At 41.9% G+C, this 23,291-nt stretch overlaps 1 protein-coding gene and 4 long non-coding RNA genes across 6 annotated transcripts; 2 read left to right on the forward strand and 3 right to left on the reverse strand.

Annotated features, from left to right (window-relative positions):
* Window positions 1-88: 88 nt before the first annotated feature.
* Window positions 89-13,270, reverse strand: LOC108889862 (uncharacterized). Of its 2 annotated transcripts, XR_007809796.1 has the most exons (9): window positions 12,667-13,270; window positions 11,249-11,306; window positions 10,681-10,744; window positions 6,570-6,633; window positions 4,029-4,226; window positions 2,530-2,591; window positions 1,844-1,914; window positions 1,369-1,430; window positions 89-684 (listed from the first exon to the last, which is right to left on the reverse strand). It is a non-coding gene; the product is annotated as an uncharacterized LOC108889862 (long non-coding RNA). The 2 variants fall into 2 exon arrangements; XR_007809797.1 differs by lacking the exon at window positions 6,570-6,633.
* LOC108889861 (uncharacterized) lies at window positions 4,341-10,774 on the forward strand. Its single transcript, XR_001962066.2, has 7 exons — window positions 4,341-4,855; window positions 5,040-6,235; window positions 7,161-7,261; window positions 7,446-8,640; window positions 8,866-8,966; window positions 9,151-10,346; window positions 10,637-10,774. It is a non-coding gene; the product is annotated as an uncharacterized LOC108889861 (long non-coding RNA).
* Window positions 13,271-13,329: 59 nt separating the features above from the next.
* On the forward strand, window positions 13,330-16,267 carry LOC108889864 (uncharacterized). Its single transcript, XR_001962070.2, has 2 exons — window positions 13,330-14,633; window positions 14,728-16,267. It is a non-coding gene; the product is annotated as an uncharacterized LOC108889864 (long non-coding RNA).
* On the reverse strand, window positions 14,909-21,585 carry LOC108889858 (dedicator of cytokinesis protein 3-like). Its single transcript, XM_051067385.1, has 4 exons — window positions 21,478-21,585; window positions 20,525-20,610; window positions 18,859-19,636; window positions 14,909-17,816 (listed from the first exon to the last, which is right to left on the reverse strand). Exons 1-3 carry the CDS (start codon window positions 21,512-21,514, stop codon window positions 18,932-18,934), a joined length of 828 nt encoding a protein of 275 aa, XP_050923342.1. The 5' UTR covers window positions 21,515-21,585; the 3' UTR covers window positions 14,909-17,816; window positions 18,859-18,931.
* Window positions 21,586-22,148: 563 nt separating this feature from the next.
* Window positions 22,149-23,285, reverse strand: LOC108889859 (uncharacterized). Its single transcript, XR_001962064.2, has 3 exons — window positions 23,086-23,285; window positions 22,400-22,481; window positions 22,149-22,216 (listed from the first exon to the last, which is right to left on the reverse strand). It is a non-coding gene; the product is annotated as an uncharacterized LOC108889859 (long non-coding RNA).
* Window positions 23,286-23,291: the final 6 nt, after the last annotated feature.

A 23,291-nucleotide genomic window follows, 5' to 3' on the forward strand; every position in this document is an offset into this window, starting at 1 on the left:
CATCACAAAAAGTCATAGTATAGTATGGCATCAAAAACGGCCAAAAAAAAGTCATAGTATAGTATGGCATCAAAAACGGTCACAGGTGAAAACGTATGAGGTATAGGTGGCATTCATCCAAAAATATTCGACAGACTACGAAACTGTTGAGTATTCAAAAGTATTTATTAAGAGAGTAAGCGTAAGATAATCATTTATCAAAAGGGGGAAATTCAGGAACAACAGATTACAAACAAGGCTATGTATACAGTAGTATATTGAATTAGAGTACTGATATTGCAGTATTAAAAATAGGGAAATATAAGTTTCACAGATCTACAGAGTTTGTGGGTTGTCTGTGTAAGACAAAGGTAAGATAGTTGTTTTAAGGCAATTTCTTTAACTTAAGCTGCATGTCATGGTATAGAAAGGAAAAACAGTCAGTATTCCAAAAGCATCAAAAAAAACAGTATTAGTAAAATTTATTTACGTAACTAAGTATTTTATTTAGTAATTTCTAAAAAGAAACATGAGGAAAGGTAAAAACTGTCTCTCATAGGCTTGAAATTTAGATTTTCATTTACCTTTTCAAGTACTGTGCAGTAAAGCAGTTTCAGTAGTTTTCCTGTATCTAATACACTGTTCATGTACCTCTGTGGTTAACGTGTTCTTGTCTCTGCAGGGGAAGACGATGCAGCTGAAGACCTGAAGGGGATGAAAGAAAGAAAGTGTTACAAAGCTGTTAAGGAAATGAAAGACCTCCACCATCTCACTGGTGTGAACTGTTGGTTTCCATCATATGTAATGTAGTCATTGGCACATTTTCTAGAGACTAATATGAAAAACATTCAAGTGCATCACAAGCAGTTAATAATCACAAAGAGGCTGAGCTGACATGTTCATCTTTGGAACTACATTAACCCCAACCAGCTCTAACCAGCGTCTCCTTGTGGTCAAATGATGATTCGCATGTTTTAACTTTTTAAAGGTTTTACAGTCATTATTCAGACATAAGGGTTTTTAATTATTTTTTTCCTACTTTTTGTTCTAAATATATTTTTGAAGGTTTATATTTATCTATTTATATTTAGGTTTTGTACTTAACTTTTTATGGCTTTGAGTTATTCTGACATTTATTTAAGTTTGTAAACTGATATTTTACATTCCTCTAAGGTTTAAAGTGTATTTTTACATGATTTTATACTTACTTTTTTAGTCCTAGAGATTTCCATTCTATTCTAAACTAAGGTTTTTTTTCTGTTTTATATATATGTATATGCATGTTGTAATACATATTGTTTAGACTTATTTTTTGCATTATTTTTAAAACTGACAAATCACTGAAGCTGAGATAATGACAGAGTCAGACTGAAAAGAATAAACACTGACCTTCTGAAAATGTCTTCATGTCTGTCTCTTCTCTCTGTGGTTTAATGGTTCAAGTTTTAATCCTGTGGAGAAAAACACAACAAACATTAACACAAAGATGTGACTTTTAGCCCATCAAAATAAAAGCACAGCGAGTTTCTGGGTATTGAACTTCAAACTGTCAAAAGACAGAGAAGTAAAAGACTAAATCTATAAAGAAACCAGAGTGTGGACTAACTGGTTCTGGACTAATCAGAACTAGTCCAAGAGTTAAATCAGCTTTGTACACAAAGACAGAAGAAGCTGCACTGACAGAAGCAAAATGAGTTTGTAGTGTGAAACTGAACATTCATGAACTCTGTTAACAAACTGTAATAATAAGTTCAGTCTGTTTGTGACAAATCAAACTGTCAGACCTCAGATCAGTGACTGCAGATCTATAATGTATTGTCAGTCTCTGTGTTGAACAGTTGATGTAAAGCTGTTGGTGAATTACCTGGAGGCCTCTGTCCTGGTCTCAAACAACTTCTGTATGAAGACTCGATGTCGTGGACGAAGTGGAGACACCTGGAGGAAATCACAGAGAAACAGAGAAAGGAAAATGATCAATACACTGCTACCTATTCCTCACCAACAGTTTAACCATGAAAACACAGAGAAATATTCAACATCACAGCTGAACCACAACATTTAACAAACATTAGAGGCTGTTTCAGAAAATCAACAGTTTACTGTCATCACCTCCTGAATAACAACAACAACAAATATTGTTTGTTTATCAACTAATCACTGAAGAGCTACAGTCAATTTGTCCAAAGACAAAACATTGACAACTATACTGATACATATTTTAAACCAAGAATGACAAATATTTGCTTGAAGACAGAAGCTTGAGGTGAGAATTTAACAGTTTTCTTTGTCATATGATAAATATTAAATACTGTTGATCAAAAAAAACATCACCTTGAGCTCTGAGCGATTACAGTTTTTACGGTACTTTTTCACATTTAATGGACAAGATCATTCAGCTCGTTATATTCAGTAGTAAATTCATTAAGTACCAAGGTGTGAGCTGGGATTTAACCAGCGACAGTGATGAAAAAGCAGAAGCAATTGCTGACATTAATAATTCAGCTCATCAACACATATTTTTCAGACTGGGTAAATGTTTCAGACACATACCTGTTGACCAGTGAGGTGATGATCGTGTTTCTGTCCGAGCTGCAGCAGCTGAACAAGTCGACCTGAAAAACACAAGCACAACACTTGAATGATAAACTAATACAACAAAGTAATGGAACGTTTTCACCACTAAAAACCACACAGTGTGGGAGAACATGACGGTGAAAACTAAACACTAAAGCCTTGACAATTACAAATAAAACCTGACTGACCTAAAAGAGAAAGCATTCAGACAATTTTAAACGTTGGTGTAATGATTTCTAACTGTGATCTCAGCTCAGACATTGTGGAGGAAAACAAAGATAAAATGAAGTTTTCAAGCCTTTAACACCAAACTGCTCAATCAAGCACCAAGTTCAAACAAATGACTAATCATTGATATACACAACAAGGGATCGATGGATGACCATGCATAGATTACCAAACCCAGAGAGACACAAAACACTGACAATAAACGTATATAACTCAGCCAGGTAAGTTTTCTGTCTTTACTTAAAGTGGCTGCATCATTCATTATTCTGATCAATATTGAGATCATGGTTATTTTTCATTATTGTTCACTGATTTTAGGGACAAAATATTTGCATTAAGTAAACAAAAATCCAAGTGTAGGAGCCCAGTCTACAGACACAAAGACAACAACAAAACCATGAATAAACACTTGTAGCAGTGAGGTTGTGTTGTGGCCATGAATCACACAGGACAAGATAAATTGAACTGCTCTTCAGTGGCTTCACTGATACTGGGTGAAGCTGCCAACCAGAGTTAACACTGGATATAGAAAAACTACCAGACATATGTTTAGCCTCGTAACTATCTTCATTTCTTCAACTGACTTTCTGTTTAACCAGAAACATCACTACATATCAGCACCAGACTCCATTGACAAAAACAGGAATTTAACTGAGCAGAACACAGGAGCTGCTGGAATACCACTGCCTCCATCTGTTAGTGTGTTTGTGTTATTGTGTGACCTTCAGTGGTGGAAGAAGTAATCAGATACTTTACATTAAGCAAAAGTAGCACACAATAACACAAACAAACTAAAAGATGGCAGCAGCAGCGGATTAACAATTCCTGTGCTCTGCTGGGTAAAATCCCTGTTTTTGTCAATGGAGTCTGGTGGTGATATACAGTGATGTTTCTGGTCAAACAAGAAGGATCTTCCTCTTTAATAAAAAGCTCTGTCTCTGTAGGAATCCTATCATAATGTTGTCAGACTCTTTCCTTCATCAAGCCACATATTAGCTTTTAGCACAACTCCAACATGTCTCAGCAGACATTTCTCAGGGAGTTCAGTCATGCTGACTGCTTCTAATAAAATATACTTGTTGGTTTAAACAGTTTGTGCTGTGTAGGCTGTTATATGGCTGTTTAAAACTGGAAGAGTCCAAATTCTTAAATATTTACAGATAAACTGGCCATCCCAGTCCCAGTCCCAGTCCCCTTAATGTCAGTCTCTGTGTTGGACAGTTGATGTAAAGCTGTTGGTGAATTACCTGGAGGCCTCTGTCCTGGTCTCACAGAACTTCTTCATTGTACAAAGACTCGTGGACTACGTCTCTGTGATTACAGGCAGTGCCGTCAAATCGGTGACCCCCGTCTCCGCCAATTCTATCGCAAGGTCTCTACGAAGCATGGGACAATGTCTCCGATCAAGGACCATGTCTCTGCGATCGTGGACAAAGTGGAGACACCTGGAGGAAATAAAAAGAGAAATATACAAAGGAAAATGATCAATACACTGCTACCTATTCCTCACCAACAGTTTAACCATGAAAACACAGAGAAATATTCAGTATCACAGCTGAACCACAACATTTAACAAATCACTTTGATGTCTTACTGTACTGTGGCGTCTTTTGACATTTTCGATGTCCCACCATAACGTGACATTTTTACTTCTATTTTGGATTACTATTACTTCTGTATTGCTTTTATCACATATTACCTTTACTGTTACCTCTAATATTAGATTCCTTTCACCATTACTTATTACTATCACCTATTAAAACTTCAGGAAGCTATTTATGTATTTATTTGACATCAGTGAACTATACTGCTGAGCCTGGGAGCTCCCTGCACTTTCTGTTAGAATTTTAAAACAAAATGTCTTTGTTTAAGATAAAAAAACCTTTAACATGTTGCAAATCTGAAAAGCTGCTTAATAAACATATGCTTAAAGGCATTTAAACAAAGTTATTTGTTTATGGGATTGGTTACAGGCAGAGCCACGGCACCGGTAACAGCCAGTCAGCAGTGACAGCCGAGCATGAGGAGGAGACAAAGTTTTACCAGGTGGAGAAACTCTGGAGAGCAGATCTATGTATGCACATTTTACTTTGTTTTATTAATTTCATAAAACTTCAGGAAGCTATTTGTTTATTTAATATCCGGCGCCGGCGCGAGTGGCAGCGATTTCAGCAGCTCCGTGTGCCTTGCTCTTTTTTCACTGTTTTCTCTTTATTTACTGTTTATTTTTGCTCTTTTTCTACTCTGTGTTATTCCAGCCTATGGAAATGGATTTTCTTGTTCACACCAAGACTCGTTTATTCGAGGGAATCACGTGTTGCTCTGACAACGTGGTCGCGCGCCGGGGTGGTTCCCCATTTACCTGACGAGGTGAGGAGGGTAATGTGAACGCACTACCGAATAAGATCGACGAACTGGCTGCGCTGGTGAAAAACATCAGGACCTACAGAGAGTGCAGTCTGGTGTGCCTCTCTGAAACATGGCTCAGGTCTAGCATCCCGGATGCTAACGTGGAGCTACCCGGTTTCAGTACAGTCAGAGCGGACAGAGACACGAAAGCCTGCGGGAAGCGGGAAGGACGAGGACTCGCTTTATATGTAAACACAAGCTGGACATTAAAATCTCCAGCTGCTGCAGGGACACCGGGCTCTCGGCTGTAAGCCTCCGTCCCTGCCCAGAGAGATTGGACGCCATTGTTGTTATTGTTTACATTCCTCCACGTGCCGACGCGAGCGACGTCATCCACTCCGCCGTTGCTCAACTACAATTATACAACAAGTAGTTCGAACCGAGCCATCTGATTGGTCCACAAGACATTTAGAACGTGCTCCAATCAGCATGACAGCACACCTTACTCACCACTACAAATATTACTACGCCATAAACAATAAACTCACAAGCGCCTCGGTCCTGACCGCATCACCGTCGTGCTCAGACGACGTTAAACACACCCTCTCCGTTAGTATTGATTACCACAGCACCCGGAGGCGCGTGTGTTCATCTCTGGGGACTTCAACCATGTGACATTGGACAAAACACTACCTGCTTTCTACCAGTATGTGGACTGTAACACCAGGGGAAACAGGACCATTGACCTACTGTATGCTAACGTAACGGACGCATACAGCGCCACCCCGCTGCCTGCACCGGGGAAAGCAGATCACAACCTCATTCTGCTCCACAAAGCAAGAGTGAGGAAGCTACCCACAACCACACCTCATTCAGGAAGTGGTCTCCTGAGGCAGAGCAGGCTCTGAGAGACTGTTTTGGAACCACAGACTAGGATGCACTGCGGGGGTCGCAGGTTGTTGACTGCGCTACTGACTACATCAGCTTCTGGATGGACGTTGTTGTTCCGGTTAAAACTGTACGCTGCTATGCAAACAACAAGCCCTGGATCACCAGTGACATCAAGGGCCTTCTGAATCAGAAGAAGAAGGCGCCTTTAAAGATGGTGAATTTCTTGTGAATTTATTTATCTATTTAAAATTTCAGTTACCGTTATAAGAGATGCTGCTGAGCCTGGGAGCTCCCTGCACTTTTGTTTTTTGTTTGAACTTAAAACAAAGATAAGTGAAAGATTAAATAACATTTCAGTTATTTTGACATTTTGGAAAACTTTAGGGAGCTATTTACTTGTTTAAGTTTTCATTTAACTTTATAAGACATGCTGCTTAAACAAAGGTAAGTGTTGGAGTTTGTATTATTCAAAATTTTGACGCCAATATTTTCTGTTTTCTGTAGAATTTAATGTCAGTGCTCTGTGTTGATGTAAAGCTGTGAATTACCTGGAGGCCTCTGTCCTGGTTTCAATGAATGAAGACTCTGTGATCCTGGATGAAGTGGAGACACCTGGAGGAAATAAAAAGAGAAATATACAAAGGAAAATGGTCAATACATTATGACCTATTCCTCATCAACAGTTTAACCTCAAAATACACATAAATATTCAACATCACAGCTGAACCAGAACATTTAACAAATCACTTTGATGTCTTACTGTACTGTGGCGTCTTTTGACATTTTCGATGTCCCACCATAACATGACATTTTTACTTCTATTTTGGATTACTATTACTTCTGTATTGCTTTTATCACATATTACCTTTACTGTTACCTCTAATATTAGATTCCTTTCACCATTACTTATTACTATCACCTATTAAAACTTCAGGAAGCTATTTATGTATTTATTTGACATCAGTGAACTATACTGCTGAGTCTGGGAGCTCCCTGCACTTTCTGTTAGAATTTTAAAACAAAATGTCTTTGTTTAAGATAAAAAAACCTTTAACATGTTGCAAATCTGAAAAGCTGCTTAATAAACATATGCTTAAAGGCATTTAAACAAAGTTATTTGTTTATGGGATTGGTTACAGGCAGAGCCACGGCACCGGTAACAGCCAGTCAGCAGTGACAGCCGAGCATGAGGAGGAGACAAAGTTTTACCAGGTGGAGAAACTCTGGAGAGCAGATCTATGTATGCACATTTTACTTTGTTTTATTAATTTCATAAAACTTCAGGAAGCTATTTGTTTATTTAATATCCGGCGCCGGCGCGAGTGGCAGCGATTTCAGCAGCTCCGTGTGCCTTGCTCTTTTTTCACAGTTTTCTCTTTATTTACTGTTTATTTTTGCTCTTTTTCTACTCTGTGTTATTCCAGCCTATGGAAATGGATTTTCTTGTTCACACCAAGACTCGTTTATTCGAGGGAATCACGTGTTGCTCTGACAACGTGGTCGCGCGCCGGGGTGGTTCCCCATTTACCTGACGAGGTGAGGAGGGTAATGTGAACGCACTACCGAATAAGATCGACGAACTGGCTGCGCTGGTGAAAAACATCAGGACCTACAGAGAGTGCAGTCTGGTGTGCCTCTCTGAAACATGGCTCAGGTCTAGCATCCCGGATGCTAACGTGGAGCTACCCGGTTTCAGTACAGTCAGAGCGGACAGAGACACGAAAGCCTGCGGGAAGCGGGAAGGACGAGGACTCGCTTTATATGTAAACACAAGCTGGACATTAAAATCCCCAGCTGCTGCAGGGACACCGGACTCTCGGCTGTAAGCCTCCGTCCCTGCCCAGAGAGATTGGACGCCATTGTTGTTATTGTTTACATTCCTCCACGTGCCGACGCGAGCGACGTCATCCACTCCGCCGTTGCTCAACTACAATTATACAACAAGTAGTTCGAACCGAGCCATCTGATTGGTCCACAAGACATTTAGAACGTGCTCCAATCAGCATGACAGCACACCTTACTCACTACTACAAATATTACTCCGCCATAAACATTAAACTCACAAGCGATTCCCGGTCCTGACCGCATCACCGTCGTGCTCAGACGACGTTAAACACACCCTCTCCGTTAGTATTGATTACCACAGCACCCGGAGGCGCGTGTGTTCATCTCTGGGGACTTCAACCATGTGACATTGGACAAAACACTACCTGCTTTCTACCAGTATGTGGACTGTAACACCAGGGGAAACAGGACCATTGACCTACTGTATGCTAACGTAACGGACGCATACAGCGCCACCCCGCTGCCTGCACCGGGGAAAGCAGATCACAACCTCATTCTGCTCCACAAAGCAAGAGTGAGGAAGCTACCCACAACCACACCTCATTCAGGAAGTGGTCTCCTGAGGCAGAGCAGGCTCTGAGAGACTGTTTTGGAACCACAGACTAGGATGCACTGCGGGGGTCGCAGGTTGTTGACTGCGCTACTGACTACATCAGCTTCTGGATGGACGTTGTTGTTCCGGTTAAAACTGTACGCTGCTATGCAAACAACAAGCCCTGGATCACCAGTGACATCAAGGGCCTTCTGAATCAGAAGAAGGCGCCTTTAAAGATGGTGAATTTCTTGTGAATTTATTTATCTATGTAAAATTTCAGTTACCGTTATAAGAGATGCTGCTGAGCCTGGGAGCTCCCTGCACTTTCTGTTAGAATTTTAAAACAAAATGTCTTTGTTTAAGATAAAAAAACCTTTAACATGTTGCAAATCTGAAAAGCTGCTTAATAAACATATGCTTAAAGGCATTTAAACAAAGTTATTTGTTTATGGGATTGGTTACAGGCAGAGCCACGGCACCGGTAACAGCCAGTCAGCAGTGACAGCCGAGCATGAGGAGGAGACAAAGTTTTACCAGGTGGAGAAACTCTGGAGAGCAGATCTATGTATGCACATTTTACTTTGTTTTATTAATTTCATAAAACTTCAGGAAGCTATTTGTTTATTTAATATCCGGCGCCGGCGCGAGTGGCAGCGATTTCAGCAGCTCCGTGTGCCTTGCTCTTTTTTCACAGTTTTCTCTTTATTTACTGTTTATTTTTGCTCTTTTTCTACTCTGTGTTATTCCAGCCTATGGAAATGGATTTTCTTGTTCACACCAAGACTCGTTTATTCGAGGGAATCACGTGTTGCTCTGACAACGTGGTCGCGCGCCGGGGTGGTTCCCCATTTACCTGACGAGGTGAGGAGGGTAATGTGAACGCACTACCGAATAAGATCGACGAACTGGCTGCGCTGGTGAAAAACATCAGGACCTACAGAGAGTGCAGTCTGGTGTGCCTCTCTGAAACATGGCTCAGGTCTAGCATCCCGGATGCTAACGTGGAGCTACCCGGTTTCAGTACAGTCAGAGCGGACAGAGACACGAAAGCCTGCGGGAAGCGGGAAGGACGAGGACTCGCTTTATATGTAAACACAAGCTGGACATTAAAATCCCCAGCTGCTGCAGGGACACCGGACTCTCGGCTGTAAGCCTCCGTCCCTGCCCAGAGAGATTGGACGCCATTGTTGTTATTGTTTACATTCCTCCACGTGCCGACGCGAGCGACGTCATCCACTCCGCCGTTGCTCAACTACAATTATACAACAAGTAGCTCCGACCGAGCCATCTGATTGGTCCACAAGACATTTAGAACGTGCTCCAATCAGCATGACAGCACACCTTACTCACCACTACAAATATTACTACGCCATAAACAATAAACTCACAAGCGCCTCGGTCCTGACCGCATCACCGTCGTGCTCAGATGACGTTAAACACACCCTCTCCGTTAGTATTGATTACCACAGCACCCGGAGGCGCGTGTGTTCATCTCTGGGGACTTCAACCATGTGACATTGGACAAAACACTACCTGCTTTCTACCAGTATGTGGACTGTAACACCAGGGGAAACAGGACCATTGACCTACTGTATGCTAACGTAACGGACGCATACAGCGCCACCCCGCTGCCTGCACCGGGGAAAGCAGATCACAACCTCATTCTGCTCCACAAAGCAAGAGTGAGGAAGCTACCCACAACCACACCTCATTCAGGAAGTGGTCTCCTGAGGCAGAGCAGGCTCTGAGAGACTGTTTTGGAACCACAGACTAGGATGCACTGCGGGGGTCGCAGGTTGTTGACTGCGCTACTGACTACATCAGCTTCTGGATGGACGTTGTTGTTCCGGTTAAAACTGTACGCTGCTATGCAAACAACAAGCCCTGGATCACCAGTGACATCAAGGGCCTTCTGAATCAGAAGAAGAAGGCGCCTTTAAAGATGGTGAATTTCTTGTGAATTTATTTATCTATTTAAAATTTCAGTTACCGTTATAAGAGATGCTGCTGAGCCTGGGAGCTCCCTGCACTTTTGTTTTTTGTTTGAACTTAAAACAAAGATAAGTGAAAGATTAAATAACATTTCAGTTATTTTGACATTTTGGAAAACTTTAGGGAGCTATTTACTTGTTTACGTTTTCATTTAACTTTATAAGACATGCTGCTTAAACAAAGGTAAGTGTTGGAGTTTGTATTATTCAAAATTTTGACGCCAATATTTTCTGTTTTCTGTAGAATTTAATGTCAGTGCTCTGTGTTGATGTAAAGCTGTGAATTACCTGGAGGCCTCTGTCCTGGTTTCAAACAATGAAGACTCTGTGATCCTGGATGAAGTGGAGACACCTGGAGGAAATAAAAAGAGAAACATACAAAGGAAAATGGTCAATACATTATGACCTATTCCTCATCAACAGTTTAACCTCAAAATACACATAAATATTCAGTATCACAGCCGAACCAGAACATTTTCCAAACATTAGAGGAGTGTCTCAGAAAACGGTTTGTTTACTGGCACACATGACAAGAAAAGGCATCACACCTTTAAGACTCAATACATACTTGGGAAAAATTTACTAACATGATTATCTTAAATAAATAAATAATTCTATATTAAATTTCTATATTAATTGTCAAATAATCACTGGAGGAATCATGTACATTACTGTGAACTGCATGATAGGAACTTAAGTACATTTTTGAAAGCAGGGTTTTAACTTGTGGTATCTTTAATTATACTTTAGTCCACAGGCAGAAAATTAACTGACAATTATTATGAGTTTTGACTGACATTAATAATTCAGCTCATCAACACATTTTTCCAGACGGGGTAAATCTTTGGACACATACCTGTTTGGTTTATAAGGTGAGAGCTTCTGTCCAGGCTGCAGCATCTGAACCAGTAAACCTGCAAAACACAAGTACAACACTTGAAAACCAAAGAACCTCATTAATAAAGAACAGTACACCTCCAAAACTTGAACAGTGAAGAATACAACACTGAAAACTAAACAGAGGAACCTTGAACCATACTTTGTGTTTTGAGGTGAATGAATGAATGAAGTTAGTAGAATATGACTTTACTGAGCTCGAGAGAGGAAAAACAATTTTAAAATTGTTTTGATAATAATTTCTAACAATCATCTCAGCTCATACATTGTGACCTACTCCTGAGGCTTAAAACCTGTGGAGCAGCAGAGTTAAAATCCAGTTTTCAAGCTTGTATTTAAAACAAAACTGAGCTGAATAAGGCCTCAAGTCACCGCAAACAAATTTCAACAATATACACAACAGCGGATCAGTGGATACATGAGACACAATGAGATGCATAACTGCCACGGTGAAACGCAAAATGGCCACAAAGGAACATTAAATGATCAGGAATAGACACAAAACTACAAAGACACAATATGAGGCAAAAATAACCACAAAGAAGCTGCACATAAGCAGATGTAAAACAGCCAGCTGGAGACGCAAAACGATGCAATATCTTCACAGACACAAAATGATCACATCGACACGATAATCTGCCATAAAGTGACTGAAAATGAACAAGAGGGAGCACAAAACTACAAAGCAGTAAACTGTCTTCCGAGTAATTGTAAAGACATGCAAACAGAGTTGCAAACAAACAGAGTACTGAACAGTTACCACCGTCCACAACTAATGTGAAGGACTTAGTCACACAAACACAAACACACTTTAACCCTCAAGGGGAGAAAAACCCCAAAGATACATTTAAAAGATAATGCTAACACTCGGCGTTAACGCTAACGCTCGCAACTAATGCTAATTCTAACACCCATTTGTAAAACAGCTAGGTAGAGACACAAAACGATGAAGTACCATCACAGACACAAAATGATCACATCAACATGATAACCGGTCATAAACGGACTTAAAATGACCAAGAGAGAGCACAAAGTTACAAACAAGCAGTCCCACGCGATATAAACGACTGAAAATGGAATTAAACGATGTTGTTACCAGGTAATGCTAACGCTCGCAACTAATGCTAAAGCTAACACCCATTTGTAAAACAGCTAGGTAGAGACGCAAAACACAAAATGATCACATCGACATGATAACCGGTCACAAACTGACTTAAAATGACCAGGAGAGAGTACAAAAATACAAACAAGCAGTCCCACGCGATTGACTGAAAATGGAATTAAACGATATTACAAGGTAATGCTAACGCTCGAGGCTAATGCTAGCACTCTCCGATAACGTTGATGCTAACGCTAACCGCTAACTGTTTGTCTTACCTTCGCATGGTAGGTGTGTTCAGCGTCCAGCTTCACTCGTGTTGGACAAAAACAGAAGCTCCAGTTTGTTTTAGCGTCCAAACCTCCAGGGTAACGTCGTTTTTGCACAGTACTGGCAAACAGAGGCAATGCTTCAAACTTAGTTTAAATATGTTTTCCACTTCCTCTCTCCGCCTCTCTGAGCTCCTCCCAGAAGGTCGTAGGCCAATGACAAACCACGTCGCGCTAGTGACGACATACGTGAGCTACATTGGAAGAAAAACAATGATTGGCCGACCGATTCTGTTCCGGTTTTAGATTTTACTGAAAACAGTTTAAATTCACAAACACACATGGCAATATATAATTCAAAATCAATCAAACAGCGCTCAAAAAAGGACACACAAAAAGTGAGTTCTGGCTTCCGGGTTTACTTCCGCGTTATGCGGCCCACGGAATAGTAGACATGTTTTATACACTTATCTTTTACTTCATTCATACATTCTACTACTTTTGTGAAGCTCAGACTTTAAACCCATCTCAAGCACCAAAACAATTCAGGACACGTGTAAAGGTGTGTTTTCACAAAATATTTAAATTTTTGAAATACTGAACTTCAATTTTTCCACAGTGCTCTAAGACAAACAGGTGCCTCAGTAGTCTCAGAGTGTTCTAAATATTTTGATATAAAATACTTGGGTATTATATGATATGCAAGCACTTTGAAAGGTTCATTTAAAAACTGTTGAAAAAAAATCAATAAATACGTAAATAAATACAGAGACGTCTCCAGAATGAGCCGGTCTCTTGTTGGTAGCCAGTCCTGCATTAGAGTGGTTGTGGCCCAGTAAGATGAGATGAGGGTCATACTACTTAGAGTCAGAAAATTACACCAACAACAAACTACTACACTATTAACTAAGCTTTGTGCTACTAAAAAGATTGCCCAGATTAGTCAACATAACTAATATGACTGTATGTCGAGTCCTAAACTTTACCACCTTTTGAAAGACACACAGACATCAATGAAAAATATTTGATTCCCTATCTCACAGAGCTCTTTCCTTCAGCCCTGGTGGTCCACGACCTGCCTGGTGCATGTTCAGGTCACTCTGCAGGGAGTTGGGGTTGAAGCAGACAGGCCCAAGAAGAGTTGTTGTTTTAGTGCTAGTGTTTAGTGTACAACCAATTGTCACTAACCAAGAAATGTAACCCATCATGCACTGCACTTGTGCTGAAAGAGAGAAAAGTGGCCGCAGTGGGAAAATTAGAACCAACAAATGTAAATAATTTTCCAGTTAACTTTTGATAGTATAAGTTTGTTTAACATTTTATTAGCCACGTGATAAACTCTGAATTTAATGTGAATGCATTATGCAAAATTGTGCAGTTTCCCCAGCAGGGGGTGTAGTCTGACCACTGAGGTCTGACGCTAGAGTTAATTATCTGTGTTCAGTATAAACAGGCCGAGCATCCTTTTCATCTTCTCACAATTTGACGACGTCTTGCTTTTCTAGTGAGAGCAGCACGTCTCAGCTTTCTCCGTCTGATAATTCTGTTTTCTTTCTCCCTTCAAAGATGAACTGATTAGATTTTGGCGGTTAAAAGTCAAACTCACTGTGACCTCACAAAATCTGTTTTTGGCCATATCTCAAGAAGAGTGGTCTCAGGTTTTTGGACCTGCAGACTCACTCTGTCATAAATATGTAAATATGTGTAACTAGGCTCAGGCTCACATTGCACGCAAATAATGTTTGATTGGACAAAAACCTTTTCACCCACTGACAAGATGTCCTTATGACTTATTAACCAACCTTCATGTTTAGAATTAGTTTGCTAATGTAAAGACATTTTACTTGAATTAAATGTAATGTTAAGCTGATACACTAATGATTTTCTCTGCTCTGTGTTCTTGAGGAAATTTATCAGCTGTATGGATTTACAGGTGACAATGTGTGACTCCTGAAAAGACATCACCTACAGCCAAGGTAAAGAAAGACAATGCTGTCCATACAGGAAAATATGTGCTGTATAAAATATTTATGTTGTTATTATCTCAATGAGTAAACTCTTGTTTCTCAGGAGGTTCATCAGGATAAATCCAGAGAGAGGCACTGAGGCTTGACGGGGCAAAGTCGCTCAGAAAAAGATGAGACGAGTCCAAGTCCTTCACTTTTTCTACTGGTATTATATTTTCACTTAAAGGATGTCTTAAAGTCTTTATGTGTTAAACATGTGGAATGAATGCAGGCTGAATCATAGCTGTGTCAATAAAACATTATTGTTTAATGTTTGTCATTAATCATGAATCCACAACACAGCAGTTTGTTTAGTGAGTAGGAAAAAAAACGTGAGTATTTACATCTACTGTCATACACGTCACAGTTTATACCCATGCTAACACAATAAAGACTTTTATATACAAGAAATACTTATTAGCATCATTGTACAAAGGAATACCATCATAGTAACTCACTGTCTGGATTTGTCGTTGATGCAAAATACACAAAATAATAATAAACCTCCCTCAGCTGCCCTGAAATAATCTGAATAATTAGACAAAAGGAACTCGTATTGTTTGCTGTTGTCTAGGTTTAAAAACGGTTTTACATCAGAAAGTACAAGGCAAGACAATCACAGTCTACATGTGTACAAGGTTTGCCCTTTATGATCAGTATAAATACACTCTCCTTGTTTATGTACACAGAAATCATCGCGTCTCCTCTGTGCACTGAGCATCGACTCTCCCTTCACATTCCTCCTTTCAGCTGCAGCGTTTACACAAAGCAAAAAAACTCAATTTAAAAAAGCGAATGGTGTTCAGTGGTTTCAGTGTCACATCATGCTCACTGCCAGTGTAACCTGTGCATCGCTAAGACACAAAAATCTTTTCAGACTGTTTCACAGACTGGATACAACGTCAAGCGTCTCGACTCTTTGCTTTTGTCACTTTTTTTAAAGTTCCAACCTTTAGCAAATGTCCCTGCTCTCACACACAAACACCTCAGTAAAACTTTAACAAACAGCTGGACATCATGTTAAAAGCATCTGATCGTGAGGGACGTTTGCATAGTTTATCCTCAACTGACGAGCTCTGATTCTCTCAACATAATCTTAATTGTAATGTTTGTTTTCTGAAGACATGAGGACTTAGGCCTGTGTATTTAATATATTTAACTCTGTCTGACCATTGGCCTGGAACATAATATCACACCAAACAAGTCCTCCGCTCTCTCTCTCTCAAGTCAAACAAGGTCAAAATGAACCAAACTGTCCTGATTCCCCACACAACTGCAACTACTTCAAACCCATCCATTAGTATTAACATTCTGAATCAAACCTGTCTGTAATATCTAGCATCTGATTGGTCGGATTTCACTGTTAGAAACAAGAGGAAGCTTCCACAAAGTGATTTTTAAATGGCTGTCAGTGCATGACACCACAGCTGGAAACCAGTGAGTACTAGTACTGCAGTCTGTTCTTCCAAAACATAAAGTACTCAAAGTACTGTGGCTGGAATGAGTATTACAACAACAAACACAGAACTGTAGAGAGATCATTCTGGCAATACATGGTTCCTTTAGTCCCAAACTGAACCCCACCAAACATCTGTCTCCTACACCAAATCAATCCACCTCAACAACCCTGAAAATATCCAAACTCTATCACTGTGTCCAGAGGGACGGACAAAAAGAAATCATTCTAATAGTCAGTTTGGAAACACTCACCTGCTGCTGAGTCACAGCATCCTGCTCTAAACCTGCAAGAAACCAAAGCAGCTTTTTGTCAGAGCAGGAAAAACCTGAGGCTAATGACATGATAATGATGGCTGCTTTCAATTGAATGAGTCAGGTCAGAGAGGCAGCATGCAGACATGTAGGACCCCGGGACTGACACACATGAATGGAACTCAGCCGCCATTAATGTCATTAATCATCTGGGCTTTTCCAACAGTGACACATCCTGTCACACATCAGAGCTGACACACACACAGCGAGGAGCAGTGCTCTGTTTAAAACCAACAATGGAACCAGGAGATGAAAATAATATTCAAGTAAAAACCAAACGGACAAAAACAAACTTGAGAAAAATTAAAGTCCAGTTTTACACTGGTAACATTAGCTACCGCTACGGTAGCATGAGACACCTGAATCTATCGACACTAAATAAGTAGAGTACTCTTCACTCTTCACTGTTATTAATGCTGATGGAAAAGCCACTGACACGTGTGCAGGATAAAGCTGGTGTTCTCTGTCTGTGGCTTGCAGCTCTAATCCCATTGGTTCCTATTATTTCATCTTTAAACTGCTCAATTTCCAAAACCAGCTTGCCACTGTATCTTTAGCAAACATTACTCAAACAGGAGGAAACAGAGTGTTTGAGTATTTACGGCAGCAGGACAGTGTGAGCGCCAACAGAATATCACCAGCCTTCTCCTTTAACAATGCATTACGTTACAAATCCAGGATTCTGAGTTTCCTGTACCTTTAACAGGTACTTTGTTACAGTCATGTACATGTACATATGACAAAGGTTTCAGTTCATCATGTAAAATATCTTGTCTGGCTATAGTGAGAATATGATCCAGCATCAGGTGAAACACAACAAGCATTTGCAAATGGTTGTGACAGAAACAAGGAGCGGTGGCTACAAAGTTAAAGCAGATGAGCTAACAGCTGTTCACAGTTCAGTTTCTTTTTTTTTTTCATTTCAAACAAAAAGGAGACGTGTGGTTAGGTGGGTTACAGGACGATTACAGTCTGAGCTGGTGGTAACAAGTTCAACATTTTTAAAACAAAAAACAAAGTATTATCCTTCACAGTACTTTACACTCGTATCACACAGATGAAATCTGGCAGATTTAACATCCTTGGTGACTGAAGTGTTTGTGTTTCCTAAACTATAAAGACATCAGTGCACAGCATTCCTCCAGTGCTTCCTGTAATTCACCTTTGTGCATCGCTCACAGTCTCTGATTAAGTTGGAACTTTCATTGAATGAACATGCATACAAAACAGTACCCTGATTAAAAAATGTACAGTCATTACAGTTCATTACTTTCATAAAAAATGGCAAAAAGTGTCTGTTCATCTTCTTAATGTTCTCTATAAACGTCAGCTCTCTGATGCCGTGCACACATTTACAGCTTCTTCCCTTGGACACAACCTCAGCTAAAAAAAACAAAACAAAACACAGGTTAACAAGTCGTTTCCATCATCGCTGCCTTCAATCAGCTCATTTCTGTGCCCTTCACTTTGCTGGATGTAACATTAAAACCTGCGGATGTTTGTGTGTGAGGCATCGTCACGTTTTAAACAAGTGCACGTCATGTATCATCGAGCAGCTACTACTGGCTCAGGAAGCCATTGAACTTGCATATTTCTACATAGGTTTCACCTTCCATCAAAAGTATAAGGATTAAATATAAATTATATTTATATACTTCTATATACTGTATTACATTTATCTACACACTTTGATTCTTTCGTTGGAAAATATAAATACTTTTCGGCTCCATCAAGACTCTCATTCATTGTTAATATATTGTGTCTGATGAAAATGGCTTCTTTCAGTCGGCACTCTGTCGCTCTGTTTGCATAAAGAAACACTTCCAGCCGTGCTCTGTTTGTTCAGGAGTAACGTGAAGATTTAATGAGGAAGCAGATGCATTTATGACCTCTCTGTGTTATTTGGCTTGTTGTTCAGGGCTCAGGTGAAAATATGAAGCATGTAATACTTTATGTTTTGGTCTTTTATTTTCAGTCAGAGGACCACTTTATCTTCATCTAAATAATCCCTCAGCACAAACCTCAGTAACATCTCTCTGCATTTCTATAAATAGAAATGGAGACTAGAATTCTTAATTCTGTGTTGTGGTGCTCTGTTTTATTAAAGTGCGGCTCATCAGAGCGACAGTGATCATATTTTTCTGTTACAGATCTTTTTCCTTTCTGAATGAATGTTTGATTAATGTTGGAGTGGAAATAAAATCAATAACTAACATGAGATCTGTGACAGAATTTAGAAATATGTATTGATGGCATCATGGTTTAATGGAGAGACTGACCCTGCACATCATTTTAACCTTTAACTTCACAGCCTTTATGTTTAGTCTGGTTATTGGAGCAGGACAGTGGGTGGGGGGTGGGGGGGTCTGACTGTTTGATTCAACATCACTTCATGTTTTAGTTTTAGTTTGGCTCTTGCTCTCACTTCTGTCTCTTTCTTTCTCTCCTCTGAAAAGAGTTCATATTCTGCTTGTTTCTACAGGTCATCAGTCGCCGTCCTACTCCTCACTGATGCCGTGCTCCCACGCCACTTTAGCTTGCTCATCCTTGGTTGCTGCGATTATGGGCTGGGAGATCTTGCGTGGCATGGGCCGGGGTGCAGGAGGCGGTGGAGGTGCAGACTGGGTGTTAAGGGGGTCCTCTTCAGGGATACACCCCTCTCTGAGGTAGGGTTTGGGGGGCAGGGCGGGGGGAGGCTCGTGGAGCTGGTAAAGAGGCGGGTGGTGGGGGATGTAGTGTGGGTGGAAGTGGTGGTGGTAGTAGTGGTGCTGGGGGTGTGGCAGCCCGTCCTGCTGCTGTGGTTGTGGTTGTGGTTGTGGAGCTCCGGTGGGGGTTGAACCTGGTGCCTGGGGCTGGATTTGGCCCCCGGCCTGAGCCGGGGTGACGCCTCCCGGTGCGGAGTAGCTGCGGCAGGGTGGGGGTTTCGCTCCGTCCAGGACTTCAGGCTCAGAGACACTGTACCTGACGGGCTGGTAAGGCGAGTCGAGGTCTTCTTGGTCGGTGGTCCAGGCCTGGCTGCTGGGGACGGACTCCAGGGTGTCTGTACGGCTGGCCGGGGGGTCGGAGGAGGAGGCTGGGCCCCCGAAGTTGCTCTCACTGAGGGAGGAGACTCCAGAGCTGGCGCTGCCTGACAAGGTGGAGTTACTGCCATCCAGGATGGACTGAGGACTGGTGGGCGAGGCAGGTATAGGGTGCAGGGGAGACTGGAGAGAGAGAAAGAAAGAGAGGGGGTGGGGGGCACAGAGAGGAAGAGAGGGAACACAAGGTCAGTTTCTATTCAAAGGTTTTTAATGTGATGATCTGAGTATGATAGCTAAATAATCAATAATACAACATTTGCAACATGTGACAAAACATAATGAAATAGCTGAAGGTAGCAGGTCAATCTGTTTTCAGTTTGTTTAAAAATAAATAAATAATGCAAACACAGAACATGTCAGGACATGACAGGCCAGATGTTGTACACTGCACTGACTCTGTCTGCACACACTGAGATCTCAACACTTCACAAGAAGAATGAACAATTTCATAGCATTTTTCTTTAACATGTCTATTTATAAAAACAATGTACAGGACAAGAACAGTAAGAACTGAGTAAGAACTGTGTTTAGGAGTCTAACTGTCACCTGGGAGAAAAGGAAAAGGACAAGAAGGTTAAAAACTAAACAACTGGAGAATGGACAGAAAGCAGGAAACACACAGAAAAGGAGAAGAGTGTATCAATGGGGAAACTTCCTTTGCTGATTCCTGTATTGATCTTTAATCTCAGCACTTCCTTCCTGTTTGGTGCTGACACACAGTGCTCTCACAGCTCACAGAGTCAGCTGGGAATGATTCTTTCTCTGGGGGTTTATCCTCCTGTTGTAAATGCTCTGTCACATCTCTTCTGTTATTTTTGTGTAAACGATTAATGAGTCATCAAAACACTCAGTGAGCCTGTACAATAATCTACCTTAACCTTAACACAAAAATAAAAATGCACCCAGTTACTGATGTGCTTTTCCTGGGGGAGTGCAGACAGACAGACAGACAGACAGACAGACAAGCATCCAGACCAACAGCAGGAGTGAGGAAGAGGAGGAGGAGGGTACCTTTCTTAAGGAGCGCGCGGGGAGAGCTGGAGGGAGGTCGCTGACCTGGTGGTGGAAAGCATCAAAGTGCATCGACAGGTGTTGGCCTACAGGGGGGGACACAGCAGGACTGACTGAGAGAGATACACACTCACACACCTCAGACCAGAGAAGAAGAGGAGGAGGAGGAGGAGGAGAAAGAGAGAGAAGTAGAAGTGTGCAGCAGGAGGTTGGAGCAGAGAGGAGGTGGAGGAGTGTGTGAGGGAGAGGAGGTGTTTGAAGTGATAAATAATGATCCTGCAGATTTTCTATGATCGATTCAATAAATAACTTTCAACAGTTCTGAGACATCCACCTCTGAACCTTTTGACACCACCCAGTGTAGATTATGTGTGTGAGTGGAATTCAATCATTTGTGGTGCTGAGTTGTTCAGAAGATACAGAATAACTGTTAGTGGATGGAGTTTCTTGTTTTTCCTTCAGAAATGTAAATGTCCAGGGTTTGGTTGTTTCAGGGAAGCTCAGCCCGCGCTGCCTCCCCATCACTCAAACACTGCTGAGGATTATCCACAGACGTCAGTGTGAACAGGTTTCACTGGAAACATTTCCTCAGTAGAAATACAGTTCAAATGTAGGAGAGTCACTGGGATTAAACCTGTAACAGCTGTAAAGCAGGTTCAGGTCAGAGGAGACAATATCCCACACCACACACACTCTGACATACAAACACAGACAACTACACCTCTGAGGGAGCTGGACAAAGGCTGGACCACACACACACACACACACACACACACACACACACACACCTGTTTATATGCAGTACTGTCAGAAGAAACATTTTTCCACACAGACCAAAGAAAATCAACATCCACAAGTGCAAGCAAAAGAACAAGACACACACACACACACACACACACATGCACACATGCACACACACACATGCACACACACACTTAGCAGTTGTGTCATACCATGAGGCAGGTTGCGTGGGGGAACAGGAGGCGCCATGACACTGCCAACGTGGGCAGAGAGGAAGGGGAGGGCTTCTCTGGTACCACTGTCCAAACTCCAACTACTGGGGGGTGGTGAGGACTGGAGGGGAGGAAAGGAGGAGAGGGGGAGGGGAGGAGGGGGGAGAAAAGAAAGGGAAAGAGGGGGAGGAGTGGAGAAGATAAATGGACTGTTTTTCTATCATCCTGCAGACTGGGGTGTGTCTGTGTGAGCTCTCCTACCTTTCTCAGCCACAGAGAGGTTTGGGTCACTGCAGGGTTTACACGGACCAATCACCTGATGGAACAGCGCTCGCTGGAAGTTCGCAGGCTGAAGAGACAGAGACAGAAAAATGTCAGACACTCAGCCTCCATCAAGAACGTGGGTGTTTGTCTCGGTGTGTCGCTGCGTACCTGTCCGTTCTCGGTGATGTTGGTGTACATGGCGCTGCTCGCCTCTCTCTGTGCGGCGGCAGCAGCATCAGCATCTCTCTGTTGTGTCTGTATTTGTCTGGCAGAGACGGAGAGCCGACTGCAGAGACACACAGGGACAATTTAACACAAGAAAAACACACACACACACACACGTCTGAGAGGAGCTGATGGATGGATGTTACAGTGGGTGTATTCTGTCTCTCACCTCTGATGGTTGAGGGGCGGAGTTTATCATCTGAGAGGGCGCTGAGTGGGTGGAGCTAAGACTGGAGGAGGAGGGGCTTGCCTGGAAACAGAAAACACAACTCACACAAAAGTTTGCAGTGTTTATATTGATGATATACAGCAGGTTACACCTCTATTCTCCTTAAACTACCACACATCTTTGTTTTAATTCCATAAAACACAAAATCTTAACAACAAAGTCGATGAATTCCTGCAGTCATTTTCCTGGGCTGGATCCTCTGACCTGCATGCGGTAGAAGTCCTCGGGGTGCTCCACCACCATGCCGTCAGCCAGGATCAGCAGGTTACCGACGTTCCCCATCTCACTGGAGTTGTGAGAGGAGAGAGAGGAGGAGGAGTTGCGCACTGGAGTCAAAAACAGCTATGGGACTGGGTGGAGGGAACGAAGGAGGGATGGTGGAGAACCGAGGAGAGGGGTAGAAGTTGCAGGTAAAGGAGGAGGAGGAGAGGAAGGGGGGAGGAAAACAGGGGCCATGCAGAGTATATCCAAACACCCGAGAGGAGGAGGCCAAATAACAACCACAACATGCAGGAAGTGAATGAAGTTGGTAGGAATGTGAGTGATGCAGCAAAGACCGTGCAAGAAATGACACAGGATGGTATGATGGGAAGAGAGAGAGAGAGAGAGAGGAGGGGGAGAGAATGGTAGAAATTGAGACAGCGTGACGTGTGCAGCAGACAGAGCAGGATTCAGTGAGAGCAGCAGGAAAAGCTTCTCATGTAAAATTAGCAAAGATCATTAATGAGACAGATGGACTCAGTGAAGAGACGAGACGCCACTGAGAAAAGGTGTGTGTTGACTTTAAAGTGTGATGAGGGTGTGTGAGTATGAACAGATGAGTGTGTCGTTCAATGAGGACAAAGCAGAACATTTGTGAACGTGTGTGTGTGTGTGGTGTGTGTGCTGACCTGTGCCGGTGCATGAGTTTGAAGCTCTCGGGGCTCATGGGGCTGTGAGAGGCCAGGATCCCTCTGGGTGTTTGGCTCCGGATCCAGCTTTGTCTAAACCAGGCAGACCCTGTAACGACATGTAGAAACACTGCTCTGACTACTCACACTGCCCCTGATACCTGTGTGTTTGAGTTTCACTGGTTTAAACAGTGAGAAGCTGCTGG

This window comes from Lates calcarifer, unplaced genomic scaffold (genome assembly GCF_001640805.2).
Source record: "Lates calcarifer isolate ASB-BC8 unplaced genomic scaffold, TLL_Latcal_v3 _unitig_1653_quiver_1207, whole genome shotgun sequence".
In the NCBI taxonomy this organism is placed as follows: domain Eukaryota; kingdom Metazoa; phylum Chordata; class Actinopteri; family Centropomidae; genus Lates; species Lates calcarifer.